At 41.0% G+C, this 26,692-nt stretch overlaps 1 protein-coding gene across 5 annotated transcripts in view; it reads left to right on the top strand.

Moving 5' to 3' along the window:
• nfic (nuclear factor I/C) overlaps positions 1 to 25,056 on the top strand; it is a 209,864-nt gene extending 184,808 nt beyond the window's left edge. For 2 of the 5 annotated variants that reach the window (XM_030432866.1, XM_030432867.1), the window contains 2 exons: positions 16,220 to 16,308; positions 21,843 to 25,056. In XM_030432866.1, the coding sequence (XP_030288726.1) occupies positions 16,220 to 16,308; positions 21,843 to 21,863 (110 nt within the window). In that variant the 3' untranslated portion in view covers positions 21,864 to 25,056. Of the gene's footprint in view, positions 1 to 4,936; positions 8,214 to 16,219; positions 16,309 to 21,842 lie in introns of those variants that run through there. The other 3 variants (XM_030432865.1, XM_030432868.1, XR_003985903.1) reach the window with 2 other exon arrangements.
• The last annotated feature ends 1,636 nt before the right edge of the window (positions 25,057 to 26,692 follow it).

Below are 26,692 nucleotides of genomic sequence, written 5' to 3'. Positions count from 1 at the left end.
GGTTGATTCCTCAGGCCCAGTCCCATGTTCATCTCTACCTGTTCCCAACCCTGTTCTCCTCCAAGAAAAGAGAAAAGTCCCTACAAAAAACAAAATCACAACCCACCCACCCTGAAAATAACTGACTGTGAAAACACAGTCTGGGAATAGGGGATGTTCACCTAAACCCCTCCCCTTAAATTGATGCCTTATCTGAGTGAAAAATTGTTTAACGGAAACAAACCTGGGCAAAATTGCCATGACTTAAGGCAGTAATATAATAAAGAAAAAGAGAAAAAGAGAGAGAAAGAAAATTGAGGCAAAACAGGCAAAAAAAGGGCAAACAAATCAAGCATCCTTACCCTAACCCATATCAGACTTAAAACATAAATGTATCTAATATTTTCTAGGGGTGTAACAATACATGTATTTGTATTGAACTGTTTCGTTACAGGATGTTCGGTTCAATACAGGGCTGTGCACGGGTGAGTTCCTGGAACAGAAGTTGCGTGTGTTTATTTTCCGCCTGCAGCTACACATGCATCCCGTTTACGTCATGGCTAATGCAAGTGTGAAAACAGAGCTTGAGGACCCTCCCTTGTCGCTAAAGTCTCCTGCTTGGGAACACTGCGGCTTCCTCGTTAAATATTGCAACGGAGAAAGACATGTTTCTGGTGTGACAGTTTAACTGGTGTTCATTTTACCAGTGAGGGTCACAGATGTGTTGGACGTGTGCTTTGAGAATCCCATCTCGAGAGGGGTCCTCGGCCATGTCCGCTAACCAGGAAAAACACTACTACACTACTATTCTACACAAAGATGCTGGGGTCTGCGACCTGCAAACCACTGTTCAACGCGCGCTGCAGAGCACACAGTGACAGTGTAGGTGACTGTGTCGATGCCTGTACAAAAAAACGCTGACTGTCAATACATCGTCTAAAAGTGCATACCAGGGCCGCCAAGTTTCAGAAAATGACAAGAGTGAGACTTTAGCCATGCGATGTGTTCGGCGAAAAAAAATTTGCCTTTTTTAACATCGATTTAGCCTGTTTTAACGTTGATTCATTCCTTAAGACGGATGTCCTCACCTCCATGCCAGCGGCTCTCCCTGCACTGTGGCCTCCTAATGCTAGCCTTAATTAACCAGAAATTAGAAATGAAAATTGTAACAAGAATTTTGACAAAATACATTTATCAGGGTTCTTGCAGTTTTCAGTAAGTCAAATTTAAGACCTTTTTAAGACATTTTAAGACCATAAAAATTAAAATTTAAGACCTTCACCACACATTACCAAAAAAATTTAAAATCAAATAAATTCTGAAAGAATCATTTTATTACAGTGAGTTCAGTGACATAAACAGGCAAAAAACAAACTTGCCTTCAAATAGAGTATATTTAATTTCCTATTAATTAAAAAGCGCACTGCAACTTACAAATGCAAGAAAAAGAAGCACACACCCACACTCTCTCTCTCACACACACACACACACTCACCCGCGCTCTCTTTCTCTCACACACACTCACCCGCGCTCTCTTTCTCTCACACACACACTCACCCACGCTCTCTCTCTCACACACACACAGGAGAACGGTGGGTTTGAAATGTCGGCGCTGCTGTGAGTGAAAGATAGTTAGAGACGCCAAGACCCGCCTTACGTTGCTTCTGATTGGTTTATATTGCGTGGTGCCTTCCGTGGTTGGTTAGATTTAGGCCCAAAGGACTGATTGATTGGTCTGGGATTGGTTATCTCGGTCAGTCAATCAGAGTTACTCGAACTACGGCAATGCGCGAGGACCAAAGTTTATTATCATACAAAAATAAATATAGAGTATTGAATGGGGAAATATAAGCGTGAGAAATGTCAAGTGTGGCGTGTGGTGTGAGAATGGGTCAAATTGCGTGACTGTCACACTCAAAGCGTGACGCTTGACACTCTGGTATCATACTGTTGTCCTTATATCTTTGTAATGGAAGCCTGCACCCACAAATAACTCATGGGTGGAGTCAGTGTGGACAAGTTAATCTTTCTGGCTAAAAATATGAAGGTTAAGTAAAATTGAACAGGGCTACATCCTGGAACTGTAAGTGCTGCACTCTACTTGCGGAAAAGTTTTGTTAAGCCTTTAACAAGCTGAGAGGAATTTATTTTTATAATATTTCATATATTTTTTGTTTGAGAATATTTTATTCATTTGAAAGCTTATTTTATATATATTTTGTCTATTTGGGAAAAGTTATTGAACTTATTACCAGGCAGCACTTTACAACAGTATTCTATTTTTTGATGTAATTTTCATATTTTGTATAATTTTATAATAAATTCTTGGTTTACAAAAGTTCTGAATACACAACAAGCAAATTTATGTTTTGCATTTTGTTCCCATACTGTACTGAAAATGAACTGAACCATGCCCTCAGAACCAAGGTACGTATCGAACCGTGATTTTTGTGTATTGTTACACCCCTAATATTTTCCTTTTTGGAAATGATTGACCAAAAGTAATACAACGTCACTTATCACTTGACGTTAAAGTAAACAAACCTTGTGGATTCTTAAATCTTAAATGTAACAAAACAGGTAGAGAGAAAAGTCCTCCATCTGATGAAACCAAAGTTACTAAGCTAGTAATCTGGGACTTTCAGAAATGCTGTCTCTGTGCTATGATGCACTCTAAAATCTGACCTGAAATCCTCAGACTAATGTTATGTATAAAGTCACATAACTGGTGACTACTTCCTCAAGTATGTTGGGCAGAAACAAAGGTTAGAAACACGTCAACAGTTGGCTATAACATCAACATCAAGCATAGGGTTAGAGTTAGGAAAGTGTTTAATTACAGCAATTTTAAAGGACTATGGTATAAAGCCTGTTAAAAGTATCGAATTGATCATATCTACTACGGTCAGAGGTCTAATTGCGGGTACAATTTCTTTAAGCAGCCTAGTTAGGATGTGGTCCAAGAGACACAATGATGGTTTGGATTTTTTCGAGGGGAATTACAGTTGAGTGGCATTCGCAGCGAGCTTGCAGCACTACCAACAAGACATCATTTGGTCAAGACTAAGGCATTATTGGAGTCCTCTGCTGATTGAATCACTTCCTTAAATCTAGCTACATCACTATGGGATAGACATATTGTGTTCGTGTTTTTGCCCTGTGGCGTGCAGGCTAGTAATAGCAATTCAAAAGTGATTAAGTATTCGTCCAATTAAAGAAGATTCTGTAGAAAGACTTATACCTGTTTCATTTCAATGCAATACTCCAAAGCAAGGTCGAAGGGCTACTCAAAACAGTGAGCGGGTTTATGTACACACTGACTGAGGCCAGTTGATCCTGGAAATTAGATATATGCAGCACCAAAGCTATTGTTATGGTTGTACACACAAATATTAAAATACAATAATAATCACCTTATCTGTTGTAAAGCAAAATTGTGTAGTAATTAATATTTTACGCGATTTGAATGTAAGACTGTAACATGCTACTCACAAATCCTGTCAGAAAAGGTCATAGGTTTGCCTAATGATCAATAACTAGTAAGTTGACAACTTTGCCAACACAGCAAACATCAAGCAAGTGCAACAACACAAGCCACTTAAATTAGCAAGCCAGCTAATGTTACTACTATCGAACAGCAACTTGATGAGCTCTCAGTCTGTGCAGTCTTTTATTTGGCAAAGCTGTGTAAGAGAACTAAAACAGCCAGTCTGAGACACTGACATTGTCATGTCACTTGCCCTTTGCTCTGTCACTATCTTCATTTCTCTTAGTTTCCTCCTCTTTGGTCTCTTCACCTCTGTCATGATGTTCGTAGAGGCTGCAGAGCCCAGTTCCACTGTCCGTTCTCGTGGCTCCACTTCTGGTGCACATCTGGAGTCTGGCTGCAGACTTCCAGCGTGGGGTCGCTTTTGGTACAGCCTCCAGTCTTAGGCCGGCTCCAGTCTCAGGCCGGGAAGTGCATGCAAGAAACTTTATTATAACATTTTTAGACAGAATAAACTTCAATATAAAATCATGTAGACACTTCCAGTGGAAGTGCTAATGTCATGCTTTTGTCACTGATTTATATTTAATAATCAGCTTGTAACATTAAAACCATTAATTTCTTAAATGTGGCATACATGTTGATCTTGCCAATTCTGTTTATGTAGCATGTAATCTCGGTTTGCCTATCTATATCAGTGTAGCAACATACCGATTCAATTTGTCTGCTATCAACATTACTGCATAAACATTCATTCTGTCAATAGGGCATAAACTCTGTCCATGTAGCTTAGTGACGTCAGTTCATAGAAAAACATTAAGCCTGTTGATTGGACAGTTGGAGCCTAAAGCCTCTCTTCCTGTCTTTATCGAAAAACACACTTTTCATACATAATTGACCTTTGAAGAGTGTAACAGTATCTTATTACAAACATCTGAATTTAATATGGAAAATGTATTTCATGACACAAAGAAGCGTATGTGTCTGCTTGTATTGTGAACCTGTAGATCTTTTGAAGAGATGAGGCTACATATTTAACTATGCAAGCAATCTCAGCGCACATGGAGGGCAGGAGTAGTTACTTAAAACCTTATCAACATAATTAGCCTCTGCTTTTTATATTTTATGTACAATATTAATCTCATCTCATTATCTGCTGCTTTTTCCGTGAGGGTCACAGATATGTTACCGCTTTATCCCCTTTTCAAGGAGTTGCAACATATCGATTTAATACGTGGGGATTACTAGAGCCAATCCCAGTTGTCTCTCTGGGCGAAGGCAGGGTACACCCTGAACGAGTCTCCAGCTAGGGCCCATATTGATGGCAGAGGCTGCCACGCAAGGTGCCAACTGCACGTCAGGAACAATTTTGGGGTTCAGTATCTTGCTATCTTGCCTACTTCGACATGCAGCTCAGCTCCACCCCAGGGGAGACTGGGATTCAAACCAGCAACCTTTGGATCACTAGCGACCTGCTCTACCAGCTGAGCTACAGCCGCCCCCCTGTACAATATTTATCATGTTAAATACATTATTTTATTGTGTGCTATTTCTGTATATAGTTTCACCTAACTCTTATACAAAATACACCTAAAGGTCTTTAGAAGACATATAGGCCAATCAAATTTTTACAATGCTTAAATATATAACAATGTCAGCATACGTGAAGGACAAGAATAGTTAAAACTATGCATTGTCTTAACATGCATTAACTTATCTGTTTTCTTCATTGTGTAATCAACGTAAATCTTTTGGTGCTTGATTAAAAAACCACACATAAAATGATCAAACAATCAGTTACCCTTTATTCAGCACAGCAACAACAGTAGTGCCCTACAACGCCATCAATGATATATTTGATATTTGCAGTATGTTAAGTAAGCTTGTTTATCACTCATCTCTTCACTAAATGTTGTGACGGCCTCCTGCTTTAGCAGAGCCTGCTGTGTGTGTGTGTGTCTTATGTTCCAGGTTCCACGTGGGCGGAGTTATAATCACCATCCTGGGAGCACCTGATCAGTCCTCCCAGGACTATTTAAAACCTGGTTGTTTCCAAGAACTCTCTCTCTTTCATCTTTTGGCTCCTTTTTGTGTTGAGCGTTTTTGTTAAGAGCATTATGTGTTTGTTTAGTTGGCCTCGGCCTTTTACGTCCGGACTTTAAGTATTGGTTGGTTATTTGGGTTAATAAATTGTTTCATTTTGCAGTTTACCTTGTGTCTCCCTATTTTTGTTCATGGCTCAAGAGCCGGGCCATAACAAAATGGGGGCTCATCCAAACTTGGTGCGTAAATTGTCACGTAATGGTTGTAGTAAGTAATTATGAATGGGCTTGTAGAGAAGTTGTGAATGGGCTGACGTCATCAACTTTACTATGGGGCTGGGCTGTTGCCAGCACGTGGAGCTGGCGCAGTGATTGAGTATTTTTGGGGAGATACGGGTTTTGTTAAGTGGGCTTAAAAGAGGTAAGGTGACGGTATTAGGTGATTGTGTTGGTGCCAGTGGATTCAGGTAAGTGTCGAGAAGCGCATACTGGTAAGTGTATAATTCCCTGCTAGGCATAACGGCGCTACTCCTTTGGGTTAGTCGTTTTTTTTTTTTTGTGTAGTGTTGCAGTAAACGTGGTTGGAGCAAATGCTCGGGAGCACAGCCGTGGCCGTCGGGGTGGCCATCCGTGGTCGCTTTTCTACGTGCTCGGTAATCAGTGCATAAGTACCCACCATCGGAACTGCATGAAGACTAGGGATGAGTTATGGTCAGGTTACATTTTGATTATTAGGTAATTGATAGAGGGAATTTTCACTTTTGTGGGTTGGTTTGCACCCTGTATGCGTTTTTTTGTGTGACATTGATGGATCCCTGGTATTTTGAACTGTGAGACGGGGTTTAGTCCTCGGTTTGTTTGACGTGGAAATGGCTGAATTAAGTGATTTTGTTAAAGCTCCGTCGGAGGAGTTGTTGGACAACTGTACTAAGGAGCAGCTGTTAAAAATAGCGGAGCACTATGAGATCCAGATTTCTGATAAACGGTTGAAGGACACCGTTAAAAGAATTTTAAAGGCAAATTTGGGTGAAATCAGAGTCTTGTCTGCTGCGCAAGAGAAACCGACTGATTTTTCTGTTTCTCCAGTTTTTTCAGCAGGTAATTTGACATTTGAGGAGCAAAGGGAGTTACTAAGGTTACAGTTGGAACACGACAGAATGAAGCACAGCGCAAATATTGAAACGCAACTCGCAGTAGAAAAGATGCGCTGCGAGGCAGAACAGGCAAGGCTGGCTCTAGAGCGGCATAAACTCGACTTACTCGGAAAGGGTACATTGAAAACTGGTGATTTAGTGGAGCTGGGAAGTGCTGCGCTTTGTCCTGAGCCGATTGAAGAGTGTTTTGATATTGTGGGTAACCTGCGATTGTTGCCAAGATTTAATGAGAGGGATCCAGAGACATTTTTTTCGCTGTTTGAGCGCATGGCGGATACAAGAAAGTGGCCAGAGTCTGCTTGTGCGTTAATGTTGCAGTGCGTTTTAACTGGGAGAGCGCAGGAGGCGTATTCTTCATTGTCTGTTACAGAGAGTCAGAAATACGCGGTGGTTAAAGCACCTGTATTGACTGCTTACGAGTTGGTCCCTGAAGCTTACCGTCAGCGGTTTCGGACATGGCGGAAACATGATAAGCAGACGCACCTGGAATTTGCTCGTGATTTGACGGCGCATTTTACGCGTTGGTGTTTGGCATTAAAAGTGGAAACATTTGATAAACTGTGTGATCTCATAGTCTTGGAACAGTTTAAAAATTATATCCCTGAAAACATTGCTACATACATTAACGATCAAAAAGTAAAAACAGCTGCTGAAGCTGCTGCTGTAGCAGATGATTATGTTTTGACGCACAGGCGTAATTTTGGGTTTTTGCGCACTCGCGACAGTGGTTTTGGAGGGCATGCAGAGACGAGTTATAGTCCTGTCAATCCGAGTAGATCTGACATGAAGGATCGTAGCATGAGAAATTTGGATAAGACCTGTAATTTCTGTAATAAAAAGGGACATTTGAAGGCTGACTGTTACGCTTTAAAGGCGAGAACTCTACCAACTGGTGCAGCACAGCCAAGAGGGGCATGCCTAGCTGTGCCTGTGCCAAAGTTCCCCTCGGTGGTAAATGATGTGCAGGAAGAAGCACCTTTACTTAGCAAGTAGGATTCTTTCTTACCTTTTGTGTCAGATGGTTTTGACTCCTTTATTCATGTTTCAGTTTTGCCGTTTTCTGAAAAGAGTGACACTGGATGCACTGTTCCTGTTGTAGGCATGGGCATGAAAATTTTGCAGGTTCCACTACATGATGTTATGTCATATTCTGACCTTTTTCAGGGCAAAGCTGCTGTTGGGGTGCGTCCGGCGCTGCCACTGGAAGGCATTACGCTGATTTTGGGGAATGGCGTAGCAGGTGCGAGGGTTTGGGCTGCTGTTCCTCCGCCACCCCCTGTGGTGTCCTCAGTTCCGTGGGTGAGGAAGCAGTCTGAGAGTGAAGAGCTGTCGCCCGAGGTTTTGAGTGCATGTGTGGTAACACGCTCTATGAAACAAACAAATCCTGATTGTGTGTCTTGTTCTGGGAAGTTGGACTGTGAGGCAGCAGAATTGTGTGCTTTCTCTCTGGTTGATGTACCTCTCACAGTTTCACAGGAGGACCTTGCTGCTGAACAACAAGCTGACCCTTCTTTGAGGGGCCTGTTTGAGCAGGTACCTGCCATGGATGAGGTGAGAAATAGTTTTCAGGGGTATTTTAAGCACAACAACCTGCTGGTGCGAAAATGGATGCCGCACGGAGACTGTTTTGGTGGGGACCCCGTTATCCAGGTTGTGTTACCGGTTAAATTTAGAGAGTCTGTGCTGAAGTTGGCTCATGATGAAGCAGGACATTGGGGTGTTAAGAAAACATATGATCGGGTCCTGAGGTACTTTTTCTGGCCGCGTGTGAAAAAGGATGTGGCGACATATTAAAACCTGTCATACTTGCCAGTTAACGGGAAAGCCGAATCAAAAAATACCACCTGCTCCTTTGTCCCCCATCCAAGCTGTCGATCAGCCGTTTCAGCATCTGATTATAGACTGTGTGGGTCCATTGCCTCGGTCTCAAACTGGTGCAAGTTATCTTCTTACTGTGATGTGCCAAAGTACTCGTTATCCGGCTGCGTATCCGTTGCGCACAATAACGGCCAGATCTCTGGTGCGTGCTTTGACGCAGTTCATCTCAATTTTTGGTATCCCAAGAATTATTCAAACTGACCAGGGGTCAAACTTCTCTTCCCATCTTTCAGGGGGTGTTGGAACGATTTCACCAGACTTTAAAGTCGTTGTTGCGGGCTTATTGTGTTCAGATAGGGGGAGATTGGGAGGAGGGTTTACCCTGGTTGATATCGGCAAGGGAGGTGACGCTGGAGAGTACTGGTTTCAGTCCTAACGAGTTGGTGTTTGGGCATACAGTGTGGGGCCCGTTGTCCTTGTTACGCGACGGTTGCAAAGAAGCAGAACCGCCTCAAAATATCCTCGAGTACGTCAATGGGTTTCGTTACAGACTGTATGCTGCTGGAGAGCTTGCGAGAAATTGCAAATTGGCAGCTGCTCAGAGTAAAATGAAAACGTGGTATGATCGGCGGACTGAGCGCTAGGTTTTTGATGTGGGAGACCAGGTGTTGGCTTTGTTGCCTGTTACCAGCTCGCCTTTTCAAGCCAAATTTACTGGCCCACATGAAGTGTTAAAACGTGTCACAGAACAGAATTACATCATAGCCACTCCAGAGCGTAGAAAAACCACTCGGCTCTGTCATGTGAACTTGCTAAAACCATACTATTGTCGTGCGTCGGGCTCGCCCGAACAGCCGTCTCCAGCGTGTGCGCAGCCGTCTCCAGCGTGTGCGCAGCCGTCTCCAGCCTGTGTGCAGCCGTCTCCAGCATGTGCGCAGCTGTCTCCAGCATGTGCACAGCCATCTCCAGCGTGTGCTGTGGGAAGGGTGTCGGTAGTGTCTACGCCTCAGACTGTGGCAGCTGGGGTGGAAGATGGGTTGCCTGGTCTGGATGCTGCTATGTTGGAAGGCCGTTTAAAGAACTCTGAGTCGCTGTGCCGGTTACAGGTTTTGCTGGATCACTTATCAGAGGCTAAACAGGCAGATTTATATGAGCTTATAAACTCTTTTCCGTCCTTGTTTGGTGACGTTCCTACTCAGACGCACCTTATAGAACATGATATCGATGTCGGAGTTGCTTCACCAATCAGGCAGAGGTTCTATCGGGTGAATCCAGAGAAACGTAGGCACCTGGATGCTGAAATTGAGTATATGTTGGACCATGGCATTGCTGAGCCCTCATCTTCGAGTTGGGCCTCACCATGCCTTCTGGTACCCAAGTCGGATCAAACGCTTAGATTTTGTACTGATTTCCGTAAAGTGAACGCAGTTACCAAACCAGATTCTTTTCCGCTTCCACGTATGGAAGATTGTGTTGACCAGATAGGCCATGCCAAATACGTTAGTAAATTTGATTTACTGAAAGGGTACTGGCAGGTCCCACTGTCCACACGGGCGCGTGAGATCTCTGCGTTTATCACTCCAAACGGTTTGTACAGGTATAACGTTATGCCTTTTGGGCTGCGAAATGCCCCGGCCACATTTCAGAGGCTTATGACCAAAGTCCTTGGTGATTTGAAGGGTTGCAGGGTTTATTTGGATGATGTGGTAGTATATTCCGATACATGGGTTTCCCATTTGGAGCGTATCCGTGCGCTGTTCCGCCGCCTGGCTGAGACGCGTCTCACTATTAACCTAGCGAAGTGTGAGTTTGCGAAGGCAACGGTGACGTACCTTGGTCGGGTGGTTGGACAGGGTAAGGTTTGCCCTCTACAGGCGAAAATCCAAGCTGTTGAGCGATATCCCACACCGACCACGAAGAAGGACCTGATGCGCTTTCTGGGTCTGGTGGGCTATTACCGAAGTTTTTGTAGGAACTTTTCTGAGGTAGTATCGCCCCTTACCGACTTGTTGAAGGGAAAATCAACATTTGTTTGGTCTCCTGTGTGTCAGCAGGCTTTTGACAAGGTGAAATCACTGTTGTGTTGTGCCCCGGTTCTGGCAGCCCCGCAGTTTGACCGTCCCTTTTCACTTCAGGTGGATGCCAGTCACGTGGGGGCGGGTGCAGTTTTGCTACAAAAAGATGACTTCAGCGTTGATAACCAGTGAGCTTCTTTTCCAGAAAATTTAATTCGCGCCAACTGAATTATTCTACAATAGAAAAAGAAGCCCTTGCTTTGATCTGGGCCCTTAAACATTTTGATGTGTATGTGTGTTCTGGTATTGTGCCAGTGGTGGTTTACACAGATCACAATCCTTTGACTTTTCTAAATTCGTTACAGTGTCCAAACCAGAGACTCATTAGATGGTCCTTGTCATTGCAGTCATATTGGTTAGATATACAGTATATCAGAGGTTCTGACAATGTGGTTGCAGACGCATTGTCCAGAGCTCCTTATCAGTAATGTGATGTTTGCATATCACCTGTCCATCTTATTGATCCCTCATTTCCTCTTAATTTGCTTCCCACTGGTACCAGGTTGCTGAGGAGTTGGGGTGAAGTTTGGTGGCGAGTCTAGAGCGGTGATGGATGACAAGCATCTGATGAGTCAGTCTTACAAGTCATGGGTGAAATGTCTTAAATTTTGGAGAGCGTAAATTTGAATGGCTCCAAGATGCCTTCCGTTTCCTGGTCATCCATGTCCGCACTCTCCTCCTCAACCCAAAGTCTGGCATCAATGACCAATCAATCACCTCAATGATTCACATACAGATACTATATTGCATTCCTTCATTTCAGATCTACATATACCGTATATAGTATACTTAAGCACAGAGCATAGAATGTAGCAAATTACACTTCACAAGTAGCTTGTCCTTATGTGAATCCCAGTATAGAACAGGAAAAAGCACCTACTGCTTCCACTGTTGTCTCAGATATATGTAGTTTTTCTCAGCCTCTTTTGCAGTGAACACACTGGCTTGCTGAGGCTGTGCAACAGGCTGTAGTTGCTACTCTTCCTAAAAAGACAGAAAAATAAAAAATCAGCATTTTTCAAATACAAGCAATGATGCCACCAAGGAACTAATCTGCCTTGATAGATCTAGATACTGATAATACTGATTAAGAATATGTTCGGTAAACACTGCCAAAGTAAACCTAAATTAAAATAATAATAATAATAATAATAATAATAACTTTAAGAACCGAGTGGTGGATCACATAAGAAAAATAAATATTGTGGTAATAGTATTCTCAAAGAAAAAGGTTAAGTCAATCCTATGTTCCCAGAGTCCAAGTTTCTCTTTCTCTAGCCTGAACGCTCCCCCAGGCTGTGTATTCACTTAATACAACATGTGCCATACTAAACTGCTACTTCTAAACTAACCAACAGTACCCGATTCACACAGCCAAAAATCTGACCTCTGTGATTTCATCCATTCTCCGCTTCTTCAGTCTGAAGACTGGTGACACCTCATCTCACAGGATGGCTTTTGAAGTGTCTGTCTATAAAATAAATGAAAAGAGTAAAAGAAAAAAAAAAAGAGATAAAGTGTTAACATTTCCAAATCAATTAAAAGTAAACATTTTTGTGCTCTCACCTTCCAAAGGTCAGAGTTCTCCATGAGCATAACACACCACCACTTTCGCAATGCTGGCATGTCCACCTGAAGAAGGAAAAAAATAATAACCACTGTACATGTATGTCAGATTAAATGTTATTGAGGGATTTTGAGTTTAATTTGAATTAGCGAGTCGGTTTACAACAGTGAAATCATAAGGGGCACACAATACGGTGTAAAGGGCATACTATGAATAAAACATTAATAATTGTATTTTGATATCTTGTAAGCACACAAAATTAAATGAGACCAATAATGTCTCCTACCATCAACATGAAGATGCCACATTTCCCTACAGCTGTCTTGGAAACCCCTAGGATGTAAGAAAAGGTTCAGTTGTGGATTTTATAGTACTGTTAAATATAAATTACAAATAGTGTATACCATTACCTCTATTTCCAAACCAGTGGTCTCTTTCCACTGCCCAGGACTTATTGACTGGGAAAGGTTTCTGAAATTGAAAGAAAGCTGCACTAGGAATTAGCTATGTATTGTTGCAATCAAAATTATTTGTCCCCACTGCATATTAGGTTTATTGGCAAAATGTACAAATTAGCAGCTGCTTTCAGTAAATAAATCAAACAAGAACAATTTAAATAGCTTAACACAACTAATATTACAAGTGGTTTCTTAAAATTCAACACAAAATATAACTTTTAATGAACACTACACTGTCAAAATTATTCAACCCCTTCATGACAAGCATCTTCAGTACCTAGTAGAGCACCCTTTCAGAGTCCTGCACGGGTTTGGGTACCCATGGTTACCCGACGGGTGACCCGCACAATTTGGATGAAACGGGTGAATAATAATGTCCTGTGTCGACACGGGTGCGGATCGGGTCAGACGCCTAGAGAGCGCGGGTCGGATTTTGCGATTGTCATTTTCATGGTGTCAGGTGCAAAAAAAAAACAAAAAAACAAAAACAAAAAAATCATTAGACACATCTACAAAAATATGCCTGCATTTCAAAATGATAAGCATGTATATTTCATATGAGCTCATTCATGCGTGCTTGCACCCTCCCAGAACTCCCATTCACCTTGCTGGCTTACTTTCATTTTTAAAAAATGCGTCAGTCTAATTTTGCTTCGGGTCCGGGTCGGGCGTCGGTATCAATTTATAGCGGGTCGGCTCGGGTGCGGAATGTAATTTGTGCTACTGTCGGGAAACGGGTCGGATGCGGTTTTAAGTACGACGGGTATGGGTGGCTGCGGGTTTGCAAAATAAGACCAGTGCAGGACCCTGCTGCAAATGTGATGCTTAGCCAGACACCAGCTTCTGGAAACATTTCTGAGGAATCTTAGCCCAGTCCTCATGGGCAAAAGCCTTCAGTTCCCAAATATTCTTGGGTTTGCGTGCTGCAACCGCCTTTTCCAAATCCCACCAGAGATGTCCACAGAGCATCACTGAGCCACCGGCATGCTTTACTGTGGGCAGGGTGTCCTTTTCAGTGTATGTTTCATTCTTCCTCCTCCAGACATAGCGCTGAGCCATAGGCCTGAAAAGTTCCAGTTTTGTTTCATCACTCCACAGAACAGAATCCCAAAACCTCTTTGGCTTATTTATATAGTTTTTAGCTAATTGGAGCCCACTTTTCTTCTGCTTTTGGGTCAGTAGTGGTGTACCTTTTAGGAGTTCGGTTATGGAGCCCTTCAGCGTTTAGTATGTGCCTTACTGTGGCAACTGAAACCTCTGAAACCTGAACTCTTTTTTAAATTTTACGTTATGCTGTTAAACTGTATAAGGAGGAGGAACAGTCAATCCTGCAGAGGAGGAGATGTGTGGAATGGTAGAAGCAGGGGAGAGGGTGTAGCAGATGTGTCTGTTGGTCGAGGGTCTGGCTTGCATTGAGCAGCAGCTGAGGATGTTGTGGCACCTTGGCAAGCCTACAGGTGTCCCTCCATGTCTGTCCTTCTAATAATGCTTCTTTCACACATAGGGCAATAAAAGTGTCCTCCACTATGGCAGTTCAAATTGCATTTGCAGATTTTTTTTGTTGAAGAGCAAGTCAAGAAAAAAACCTTTAAATTAGCCAATGACTAACAAGACACAAGAACAGACACACAAGGATACATACCTTTGATTGTGATGGCATTTTTGATGTGTACATAAAGGTGCCGCTGGAGCTTGGCAGGCAGGTTGGCCTTATGTTCAGGGCAGAGGGGGCAGTGGAACAACTTACAACAAGTTGTGCAGCATTCCACTGTATGCCTTCCATCTGCCTGAATAACTGAGTGATGCATCTACATATCACAGAAGAATTGATGTTAAGCTCATAGTACATACATTTAATTGTGAATAAGATTAACATTATCTTATACGGCCTTTACACGATGGGTAAAAACTTATTTCAGTAAACCGAGTGGCCTGAACAATTGATCTTCATTTTGATGACATCAACAACATCTTAAGACCTATGCCAACTCTTAACTAAAAAATTTAAGCAAAGCTGAACACACGGTTATTAATAAACAGTAAGCTTATGTTATCCGCAGAAAAAAAGCCAATGCTACCATAAAACTGTAGGAGCTAACTCTAGCCACTGCTGATGTAACTAACTTTAAAATAACAAACAGCCCATCCACATGTGTAACATTAAGTGCTTTAGATTTACACATATTGGTAGCGATGTATATTAAAACAGCAAACATATGCAAGACCTGTGCATTCATAACTTTTTTTGGATAAATAAAATCAGTCACTTACTGTTGTCACACGGTAATAAAAAGCCGAAAATACCCAAGTCCTTGAGGAGACACTAAACTTTTTTTTTTCAGTCCTGAGACTGGAGCCTGCCTGAGACTGGAGGCTGCACCGAAAACGACCCCACACCGGAGGTCTGCACCCTCTTGACCCATCTAGAAAATCTCCTCCTCCCTCCATACACGCTCCGGCCATGCTCTAAGCAGAGTTCGCTAGGCTTTTAGAGTGAACTATCCTGCGGCCACACTACATAGTAGTTAACAAGTTGCTTTAAGGAAACTCCATAAATCACAAGCCCTTTTTAGATAGAGAAGGCGGCACATTTGCTCCAAGGCAATGTGCCGGCCTGTATTTCTAAAACAGAGGCGTAATATTCCTCCTTTTCCAAAAGCCGCCACTTAGGTAGGCGTAAACATGTGACATGGCGTGAAGCATGAAGTTGGGCTGTGAACCGTGACAACGAATTTGTCTTCAAAATAAGAGCTTTACATTGCACTCCATCGAAGTTTAGAACTGGGTTCTTCGCAGGGGGGCTTTTAGTTTGAAAGTAGCGACCGTTCCTAGCTTGCTGCTACAACAACAAGCTAACACAACCAAATGGAGACCGAGGAGATGCTAGCATCTCCTGGATCTCAGCGGCTGTCCAGTTGTTCATCTTAATGTCTGCGGATGAAATGATGGACTGACTGCTGTGATCAGATGTTTCCTGGTTTTAAAACTCCCCGGCTGTGGGTCGCACAACAGTGCAGGTCATCGACACCTCCGCCCACCTCATGCAGAGACCGGCACATTGACGCCTCGGATTTAGATAGCAAGCAAGGCGGAAATAAATGTACCCCTCCGAGGTGGCAAGTCGGCCAAAACAGACCCCCAATTTGCTGGCCTCTGTCTAAAACCACCGACCTAGCCGCCAAAAGGACGGGCAAATTGGTGGCTTGCTGCTCTGTCTAAAAACGGCTAAAGATAGATGCGGCAGAGCAGCTGGAGGCCTTTAGAGGTCAAACTAGAGGACATTGTTTTGCATAAAATGTAATTTGGTTTCACCAAAATCACTGACAGTTGGAGCTGAGTGTGATGTACTGCTGTAAAGAATTATGCATTGCAACCCGCTCAAATAAATTACTGACTGCAGAAACAAGCACTAAAGGGCAGATTGGATCAATTAGGCTAATGTGATCTTCATGACACAGCTAGGAGCCAAGAAGTTTGATGCTATAGGCTTTTGGAGCTCCATTGTTGTATGGACAGATGTTGACAGATTTTGTTAAAAGTATTTTTTTTGTTAAAAGTATTCCCTCATGTAACTTTACAAATAACATGGAATTATAATAGACATTATGAGACTGATGTTGTTTACGCAAACACCCTCAGCATACTCGGCCCCCGGGACCCCCCCTGCCAATCGCACCTCCTTCGTTGGAGTCACCCCTCGAGACCCAGGTGGACTCTACCAAGCCCAGGTTAGTCGGTTCATTTGACATTGTCAAGCTAAATTTAGGGGGGATTCAAAACAAACCAGATTATTGGAGTATAATGAGCCTTTAGCATCTGTTAAGAAAACTAATCAATCCCCACTTACTCATGGTGATATGATTCTGTATGGTAAAGTTTCAATAGACCTATCTCTGGGACTGAAATAAAAGGTCCACGAGGTGAATAACTTATGTTAAAAAAAGACTATTTTTGAACAAATCAGTAGTCATTTTAAGGAAATCTTTATATCTCAGTCAAATTTTGTCCCTCTTTTGTGCTAAACTTGAATGACTGAATATGATGCCATGTATACCCTCTTGACATGATAATTATTGTAATTGGCTCTTCTGTTTATGTTATGCTTTCTTCAGAAAGTTAAGTTTCTTATCTAGTCCATTTTACTGACACTCTTTATTGGTGTGTCTAGATATTTGAATTTTTATTATTATTACCTAATTATTTATTATTCCATCGTCTTTATCTTCCTTTTTGACACACTACTAGTCTTGAATGGAGTTAAAATGTGTCAAAATTGCAGGTAGAAATGTGGTTCCATAGCTGAAATGAAACCTCTAATGCTTGAATTTATATTCATTTTTTCTGAATTTTAAAATGAATGGTGTCCTGTGGGAGTAGAGACTCATAGACTTCACAAGCTTACCATAGTGACATATCTGCAACTAAAGACACAATTTAAGCTTTAAAGGACTTAAAAAACTTTTAGTGATCAATCTTTCAACTTTCTGATCTTACAAAGTTGAAGCATGCATTTGCTCGAGAAGTTTAATTTAGGGGATTTTAAACCTACTAACTACCATTCCAGTATCAGTCCTGAAATAACCAACCAATAACCAATAAATGATGAACACTCTTCCTCGCCTTAACCGCAAAGTAACCACCTGCCTCATGAGCTCCCCTACTATTTAATAATGTATTACTTAGTGAACCGTCTCCACACCCAGTAAGTCAAAATTTTCAAACTGCACATAATTAATTTCACATTCCTGTCTATTTATTGCCAAGCTAATTATTTTGATTTTCACACTTCAGGGGTAAAGAACACCTGCTATGAATTTTGGGAAGAATTTCAGTCTGTTTCATGCCAAAACACAGCACAGAGACTGCCCTGTTATCAATGACCTGACCTGGTTGCTACCTCGACATATCGACAGTCTTCTGCTGAACCATCTTGAATCATTACTTGTTGCCACTGGTACTACCCTGCAGGGGTGCTGCAGTCAATGTAGATATACCGGTAAATCAAGAGCTTTGCCTTTCGGCTCAGCTCTTCACCACGACAGACTGATACAACGACTGCATTACTTATGTAGCTCCTAGAATTTTTAGGTACTCAAACCCCTCCACCATGGTAAGGTGATGGTTCAAAGGAGGAGATGATAGTATACATGAAACCAAAACAAACACAAATTAAAACAATAGGTGTCAGTAACACCAAGTCAATAGTTAGACTAACTTAGTATGAATAACAACAAATGAGCCCTAAAAGGCCTAATGTTTTCCCCCAAATAACAGCAGATTTTTGTTTTGTTTTGTGTTCAACAAGCTACTCAAACAAATGCACTCTTGTGGGATTAATACCATATACCTGTATCTGTATATGTCATTAAACCACCATAATTCAGTCTGCATCATCATATGACTTGAAGGTATTATTTTTCTATTGGCTGTTACTTTAATACATACTGAGTCACTCAATGTTTCAAACTGTCCAGCATCCAATACATACCATAGGCTGTTTTTGTAATTGTGTAACAGTGAAATGTAACTTATTTCACTGTGGACATCAAGCTAACAGGTTCATATCAACCACTCAGAGACTACACCCACCTTTCTTCAAGAAAAACTAGTTGACAGTTGTCCTTTTTCTTTCCTCTCTCCTGTCTTTTCATTTTTTGAGATCCGATTGCCTTTTAGGAAGCATGGCCACAGTACTCCTCTTGGGGCTCACTGCACTAACTAACTCCTGTCTCCTAGCAATTATTGCTCTGGCAAGCACTGTTGCCTCAGCAGAACAGTACCAATTAATTTAAATGCAGGGAGGTGTTCAATATGGATGTTAACCTTTTGCAAACAAGTAAAGACGAAAAGACCATTAGCATTATTACTTTATTTTAAATCAAATATTACATTTATTATGATGGGGTTAATAATTAAAAAATAAACCTTAACCCAAGCTCTATCAGGGTAAAAACAGGGACATCCTCATAGCTTCCCCAGCCACCCTTTAGCAAAATCTCTCGCCCTACACTGTCCATCTCTGGTTTCATCATATCCACTGTAGCTGAGGTAAAAACCTTGGTGTCATTCTAGACGCCTCCCTTTGCTGTGATGCACACAAAACAGCCTTTTTCCACCTAATGAACATTTCCAGTCTATGCCCTGCTGAGACTCAAAGCCACACTTTTATTACATCCAGGATTGATTACTGTGATTCTCTCCTTTTTCGCCTAGCTATGCAGGGGTTAAAAAGACTACAGTATGTCCAGAATTCAGCTGCAAGACTTCTCTGTCACACACAGTCCTGGGAGCACATCACATCATAACATGCTTCTCAAATTTAGATGTGAATCTATTATCAGTCACTGCAAGAAATAAGACAGCAGTGTAGAAACTCAGAGTAGTTTTACCAGATACGTATATATATGCATCTGTCATCTGCATACATCTGAAAACCTGCTCCAAGACATGATTGTGGTAAGTCATTTATATTAAAACTAAAATGGAGCGGACCAAGAACAGAGTCCCGTGGGACTCCTATTGCCGTAGGAATATTTTATCATTATAAAAAATAACACACTGTTCACGATTAGAAAGATGGAGTAGGGTAGACATCAGATCAGAAGAAATTAGTATATCAGAAAAATTACGTTTGGAAAGTTTAATATCATGATTTAATGTATCAAGTACCTTTTTGAGATCCAGAGAAAATGACTACTACCCAGTGACGAAGTTGTTCTATAATGCTGACTGTAATGGGTGAAGGTAGTCATTTGTTTTTACATCACTGTTCTTTTCTGCGTTCTTGTTTTAACTCACCTTAGATGAGGCTTCCTTGTGGTTGCCTTGACTATTGAGTGTTTGTTCCATAATATTGTCTTCCTGAGTTTCCTGCTTTTGATTGATTGTTGAAGCACTTTGAAAACTCTTACTATACTCTTACTATGTAAAAAAGTGTTATTAACAGTTGAGCTGGTAAGATCTTGTTGCCATATAGTAAAATGGCTGATCAACAGCTCTTGATTTATGGTAGCTAATATTTCCTATTTGAGTGTTTTAGAAGCTGTTTTAGAAAATTGCCAGTAATCCCTTCAACTTCATTCATGAATTGTTTAAAGTATGTACATCATCCTTATCTTTAACTTTATCCCAAAGCATTTTTTGTAGTTCACTCTCCAGAAATGGAAGCTCACATTTTATAAACTTTAATCCATAGGTTTTAGATGGACTGAGTCTTGGAATGTGCTTTTTAGTCAACTTCTGGTAGATTTTGTAAAACGGGTAGCACCTTTAACAAATTGCTTAAAGTCGTATTTTGTCATTAACAAGCGTTTTTCTATTGCTTTTATCAGTCCAATCAATGCTAAAGTTGGCAAATTTGTTTGGAAATTGTTTTTTTAGTTTCCTAGGAAGATTATATAACCCCATTATATGAAAGTGAATTTAATGTGAATCCTACCAAGAAACCAGGTTTCACTGAGGCAGAGAAAGTCCAAATTTCCAAATATTAAGATATGCACCAAATAGTCTCTGGCCAATATGACCTTTGCATGATTAACAGCTGGGACTGGAATCAAGTCCTACATCTGCTCCAGCATACTGTCCCACAGTCGAGAAGTCCTGCACACTGATGTTCATCACTAGCATCTGCTTCCCAGCCTCAAGCCACACCGACCTCTGGCTCCACAGCTGAGCTCAGTGACGCTGGCCCGATCGCTGGTAGTATTTCAACAATGGAGCTGGTTCCATCAGCTGTGTCAGTTTGCACAATGGGACCTGGCTTTAGCTAAATACCAACCAAATGTGTAAATGTTCAAGTCCATTTTTGTGTTTTACTTTTAGAATTATGTCTGGTCAATGTTATAGTCTTAATGCTTGCACATCCATCATCAAGAATTGCCATGAAAATGATGTAGTATCCATGGCCGAATTTATAAACACAATGTTGAAACTGTTCCTGTTATCTCATTGTATGTATTCGATGGCTTTCAGTATAAACACATGACACCAGGAGGAACAATAATCCCCAACTAAACAAATATAGTACATGTGGGGCAGTTGTTTGGAGTCAGCTTGTCGCTCCGGAAGGCTCAGTCTTTGTTTATCACACTGGCGCCATTCCACATTTTATTCTTTGTTTGGATGGCCAGATTAATGGTGTTGTTAGAAGGATGTTAAAAAGGAAAGGCCGTATATGTAGCACGCTGCCAATCAAATCATGCTTATCTGCAGATGCTTGACCTGTCTCAATGTCAACAATTGGACTGTCAAATAGAATATAATACAATTCTATATTTCAACAATATTGTCAATTTTCACATTGGACTGAACAGTGAACTGGGCTGCATTTTAAAATAAGTTACAGAACAGAAAGCTTTTAAAAACTCTGCCTCTTGAAATAAAAATATTTTACAAAATATGAGTACATAAGAGTCCTTTGATTTCCTTTTTTACCTACTCACCTTGACAGCTGCATAGTCTTTTTTTCCCTCATACATCCTTCTCCCCTTATTTCTTGTGTCCATTGAGAGAAGCAAGCTTTATAGCTTCACATGCCAGGATTTATCTGGACAGGAATGTTGTCAGGGTATGCACGTTTAGCTGGGATGGTATTTTGTATAAATAATGTTGATCTACCAGAAAGTTAAATGTACCCTTAAGACTAGAAAAGTGCAACATCAATACAGTCCATTTACCATGAAATGTTCTCACTGGTGAACTAACTGTTTTATTTGTACATTAAATATTGTTTGCGGCAAATAAGGGTTAATACAGTTCCCCTGATGGACTCAGGGGATTTGTCATAGAGAGCAGAGTAACCATCACTAGTCTTTACTAGCTAACAGAGGGCCAATAGGGCATCTCACTAAGCAGTCAGCTATCTAGTGTGTGGTTGCTCTCACTACCATAGCATTGGTTTCTCAGTTTCAGCATTTTTAGGCCTAAAAAATGCGCAAACAGGCTGAAATTCAACAATGAAGTCCTGTTCAGCAGATGCAGTGACCTAGACCAGTGGTCAGTGAGAAAAAGCACAACACATGTAATTTGTTAAGTTGTGAGAAGAGAAATAGACTGCAAGCTGCTTGGCTAATTTATTCTATGTAAAATGCTATATTTTAAGCCAATAATTGTAATGAAGAACCTCTAACTGCCAGTCATAGGTTGTATTATGCAGTGTTATAAAGTCTTGTACTTGTGTGTGAGAGAAATACAGGCTAAGATTGTACATAATATCCAACTCATTTCAAAGCAAATTTTAATTTTGTGTTTGTCTCTTTTCCAGTCTTGGTATCTGGGCAACTGAGTGAACTGTGGAGGAAAGGTGAATGTCATGGCAGTACTGTCCTGGACGAAAGGGAACGATGCTGTCAAGATATTGCCAGAGGAAAAATATATTCAGCTTTGTAGAAAAATGACATGTGGTCATACATATATAAAAATATACAAAGTAATGTATTGATATATATGTATATACCAAGAAGTGACAGCCTGGAAGAAGATGGATACTGCTTTCACTCAGCCATTCTGCAGCCATAAAATGAACTATACTGTATGATACTCATCAGTTCTCACAAATGGCAAGTCAAAGTAATGGAGTGTAGTTGGTCCAGATAAACTGCAGACCACAACCAGGCCTCAGCACACCAGATCAGAAGAAGCCTGTAACCTAACCTAACCTGTCCCCAGGACGAGGCCTGTTTCCCAGGGATGTCTTACCTGCATACCCCGGGTCTTAACTAAAAATCTGCTACAAGACCTCCTCTCTGGGACGGACATGGACCTCATCCCCCTCAACACCCAGAATGCCCCTCTCCACTGCAGGTGCTGCTTAAAATATATGCAAATAAGCCTCCCATATTTTCTGAACCAACTAGAGAGAGAGAGATCCTGTTGTTAATATTTAATATTTCTTTGCACTTTTTAATGTTATTGATATGTCTAAATATTTTAATTAGCCCAGTGTTTCCCTACCTTCTCACCAAAAGACAGAGGCTTTGTCTTTGTTGACAATCACCAGCCTAAAACCATAAACTTGCTTTCTAAGTTCATGTTTTTAAGACTATTTGATAAAATCAGAAAAATAATGAGTAATTGTGAAATTTAAGAGCTATTTTCAGGGCCCTCCAACACAACAGACAATGCTACAGTTGGACACCAGTATAGAGTTTGGCCTAGTGCTACTGCTATCAGAAAGGGTTGTTTTTAGCAGGGCCATCTTTTTACAAGAATGATCAATTTGTCATGAAAGTACTTATCCAAGTGGCCAAAGGCACATTGTTTGGAGGGGACCTGCACCCTGCCAAAGAGAAACGACTCAGAAAAAACGAGAAAAGCAAAGACGAGATCATGTGGAAACACAACCACCAGTAAACTGGCTGTATAACACTAAATGTGTCTTAAACCGTAGCATTGTGTGTGTGTGTGTGTGTGTGTGTGTGTGTGTGTGTGCGTGTGCGTGCATGCGTGCATGCATGCGTGCACGTGTACAGTATGTAATTGCATGCATGTGAGTGTGTGTGTCAGAATGGGAATGTTGTTCCTGTATTTCCACACTCATCTTTGCTCTGTTTTGGGAAGATGTGTAGGTTGTGTTTGTGTCTCAGAAGTCAGTAGTGAGGTTTTTCATTTCATGTAGGTAGAATAGAAGGAACACAGCAGGCATTGCACTATGCTTAAGTTATGCTGGTGTGTGTTTGTTAAAGTTATTGATTGACATCAGGTTGTTTGCATACTGACTTGACCTGAGCACAAAAGTCATGTCTAGAAGGTGTCCCAGACAAGTTCTGGACTGTCTAGCTCAACTCCAACTCAACCTCAACAATCTTTGGAAGGACTGTAGCAGTTGGTTTAGGTAGGGGTGGACTGGAGACAGATGAATAGAAGGACAGGTTTTTGGCAATGCCAGGGTTTACCACTTGAAACAACCAACAAGTCGAGCATTTAAAAATAAATAAAAATAAGCCACAAGCTTGCTTTTTCGTGTCTAACCTTGACATAGAATATGCATTATGAGTGCTTTTGTGAGGATAAGATAATATTCCCTTGTGGCTGGCTTTTCACAGCTTAATTTAGTCAATAACCTTATGAAAGATTATCTTATTAAGATCTTACATGCTGCATTTAAAGTTTACTTAGAATCCTTTTAAACTCTTGACATGGTTAGCGTTTAAAAGAATCTGAAGGTTTATTCTTTTCTCTGGTAATGCTGATATCTCACACATTCATAGAAGTCATAAAGAGTGAGATGTCAGTTCAAGGAACAGTAACAATAGTTGTTGTCAAAGAGCTGAATGTAGAAGAATAATACAATCCAGAAACTTCTTTTAAATTACAAAGCACTCTGTTGAAATTTGTTACACAGAGATGTGTGTTGGTTTATCTTTGTTAAGGTGGATCAGATTGAACACCAAGTGTTTTTGTAGACTGCAGGCGAGGTCGCCATCGGTGTGCCTGCCTGTGCTCAGACTTGGAATTCCCCAGAAGAAGTGGGAGTTGATATTTTCCTTCTCTTTATTTTCCTTTTTCTTGCCTATTTGTATCTATACATTTTAGTATCATAGTGTTGGAGTTAGTGATTTTGCACCATCTAGAACAAAGGTCTTCTCTGCCCACATGTATTTTTCTATTGGCTTTATATGCAGTCAGGCTGCATCTAAAAAACTAATCTAATGTCCATGTTGTTCCCCTTTCCTTTCCGAGGGTTTGGGATTAAAGTTGACAGCAGTCAGTGTCTGCTAGGGGATCAGATTTTGAACTGAGTGTGCTGATATGGACTGGATTTTCAGGCAAGGTTTCAGGTATGGTTAAAGTTGGCCTTAAGCTGATGTATGCTGCATGTTGCTGCAGTGGTCGCTGTGCTGACCTAATGAATGCATGGCTCGAACTGATGATACCTCTTCCTCTCTGTCCCTATCCCTACACCCCGACCCCTTCTTTCTCTGTATTCTATGCTATATCAGAGGGCAGCAGAAGGGCTGGCAATTTCTTTAATTTTAATAATAGCTCTGTTGTTAAACTTCTATTTTGCACGATATTTCATAAAACACATTATGTGCCTTGCCTTTAGTTAAAGATCAGTACATTAATGGACAGTGTTCACACTTTCATGGTACTTCTGGAAGCTTCTAAAAAGCTGCATGTGTAATTGCTTGGCATTAACCAGTGTAGCTGGTACACAATTTTAGGTTAAGCAGTGGCAGTGCCTGCCAGTTGAAATACTAGCAAACTTAGATTGAAGATGATAATATTTTGTCAAACATCGTCATTTGCCATAAGTGGTGTTGACACCACTCATAGAGATGATCTGGTGTAGTGCTCTGGTGTTTAAAGGGAAAGTGGTAAAAGTGTATGTGGACTAGTTCAGTGACATTGACAGTGTTACTGTGTCAAACACTCATCATTCACTGTTTTTTTTTTAAAGGTGTGTGTTTTTCCAAAATGTGGACACTAATGTGTTGTAAATAAACTATACACTATTTTAGTGTTTAGTTACAGTATACCCAACTTGGATTTGAAAATGCCACTTTGTAAGAGCAAAACCATTGGTAGTAAAAGTAGCCTGGTGGCAAATATTGCCTAAATTTTTACAATACAAACAAATATCGAAGCCATGAATTAGTTTGTGCTTCATATGGATGCATTCACTTGACTATTTAACTTGGCTTTAAGGTTATTTTTTCAGCTATTTCTTCAGCTGTTATTATGTTGCTTGTAAAATTCAAGTTCTAAACAGCAGGGTGTAGAAAAATATGAACGTGGACTTAGGGCTAGTTGGGCTTGTACATTTTACTATGACTTTGGTGGCCAAGATACAGAGCAAGGGACTCATGAAATGAGAACAAATTTGGGTGGGCTGATTTAGCAGTGTGAGGGATGATGAGTGGTGATGGGTGAAAATGTTAATGGGAGAGAGGCAATCCTGGAAGTTAATGTGAGAGTGAACCAGAATTCACTAAAAAATAGGCAAAACTTGCTCAGGTTGCACAGCCCTCTAAATGTGTTATTTTGATTACAGTCAGTGTTTAGAGAAATCTGAAATTGGATCTGGATCACGAACAAGATAGACATGAGGTTAAGCTGACTGATTATGACTGATGGTGGCAGCAACACTTATTAGAATAACTTAATCTCGTCCTGAAACATAGGGGCTTTGTATAGGATGAATCATGCACAATTAAACAATTAATTACGACCAATATTTTTTTCTATTGGCTATAGTATCACACACAAGGAAAATGCAGTTGAAATTAGCAGAATGGCTGTGGTTTATAACCCACTATGGGGCTTATTATGGTTCATTATTTTCTTCTACAACTACCCTCTAACTCTTTTTGATGTACGCCTGGGTATGGCAAACCAGGTGTTCACCCATGGTGGTAGACTGTCAGGCTACAATGTCAGGAAGTATCGAGATAGAATCACGTATGTGGAGTGTTTAACTTTTTTCTCAAACGCCATCCCTTCAATTGGTGCTGCTTAAAGTCCCTAATGCACTGAAACAAGGCCTTTGCTCAATACCACCACCAAGCCAAAATGCAACAAGACAAACAGTGTGCCCAGTCCTCTATATCAAACCCACTCAAACATAGTATAATACATATACATAATATAATTTCTTCCACCCATGTGAGGAGGGGAAGTCCAATTGAGGAATCAACAATAATCGACTTCATTGTGTTTAGAATATCTGGAAATTCCCCACCTTGAGTGTTTAAAGGGATAATCCGATGTAAGTTTAATCCATGGTCTAACACACCGTGAAACTGTGTTAGACTCCCTCTCGAGAGATAAAGTTTTCAGACCGCTAGCTAACGAATTATTAGCATCCTCAGAAACGACCGCACGACAACATTACATTGCAGTAAATGGGTCCAAATATAAAACCGCCATCAAAAAGCCACAAATAATGCTCAGAACAGCACCAAACTTCAGCAACATTAGAAATAGGGTCCCAGCACAGTCGATAACCGAGTGCAGTAGAGTTCCGCAGCTCAATGATGATCATTACTGCGGAACTCTACTGCACTCGGTCATCGACTCACAGGGCTTCCCCACAACAAGGAAGGCTTCTCGGATGGTGAGTTTCGTTTATATTTTCCGACAAATACGGCAACTATATCAAATGTTTGATGC

Source organism: Sparus aurata, chromosome 11 (assembly GCF_900880675.1).
Source record: "Sparus aurata chromosome 11, fSpaAur1.1, whole genome shotgun sequence".
NCBI classification, from domain to species: domain Eukaryota; kingdom Metazoa; phylum Chordata; class Actinopteri; order Spariformes; family Sparidae; genus Sparus; species Sparus aurata.
Note: the sequence above shows the minus strand (reverse complement) of the source record. Positions and strands in the feature narration are given on the sequence as shown.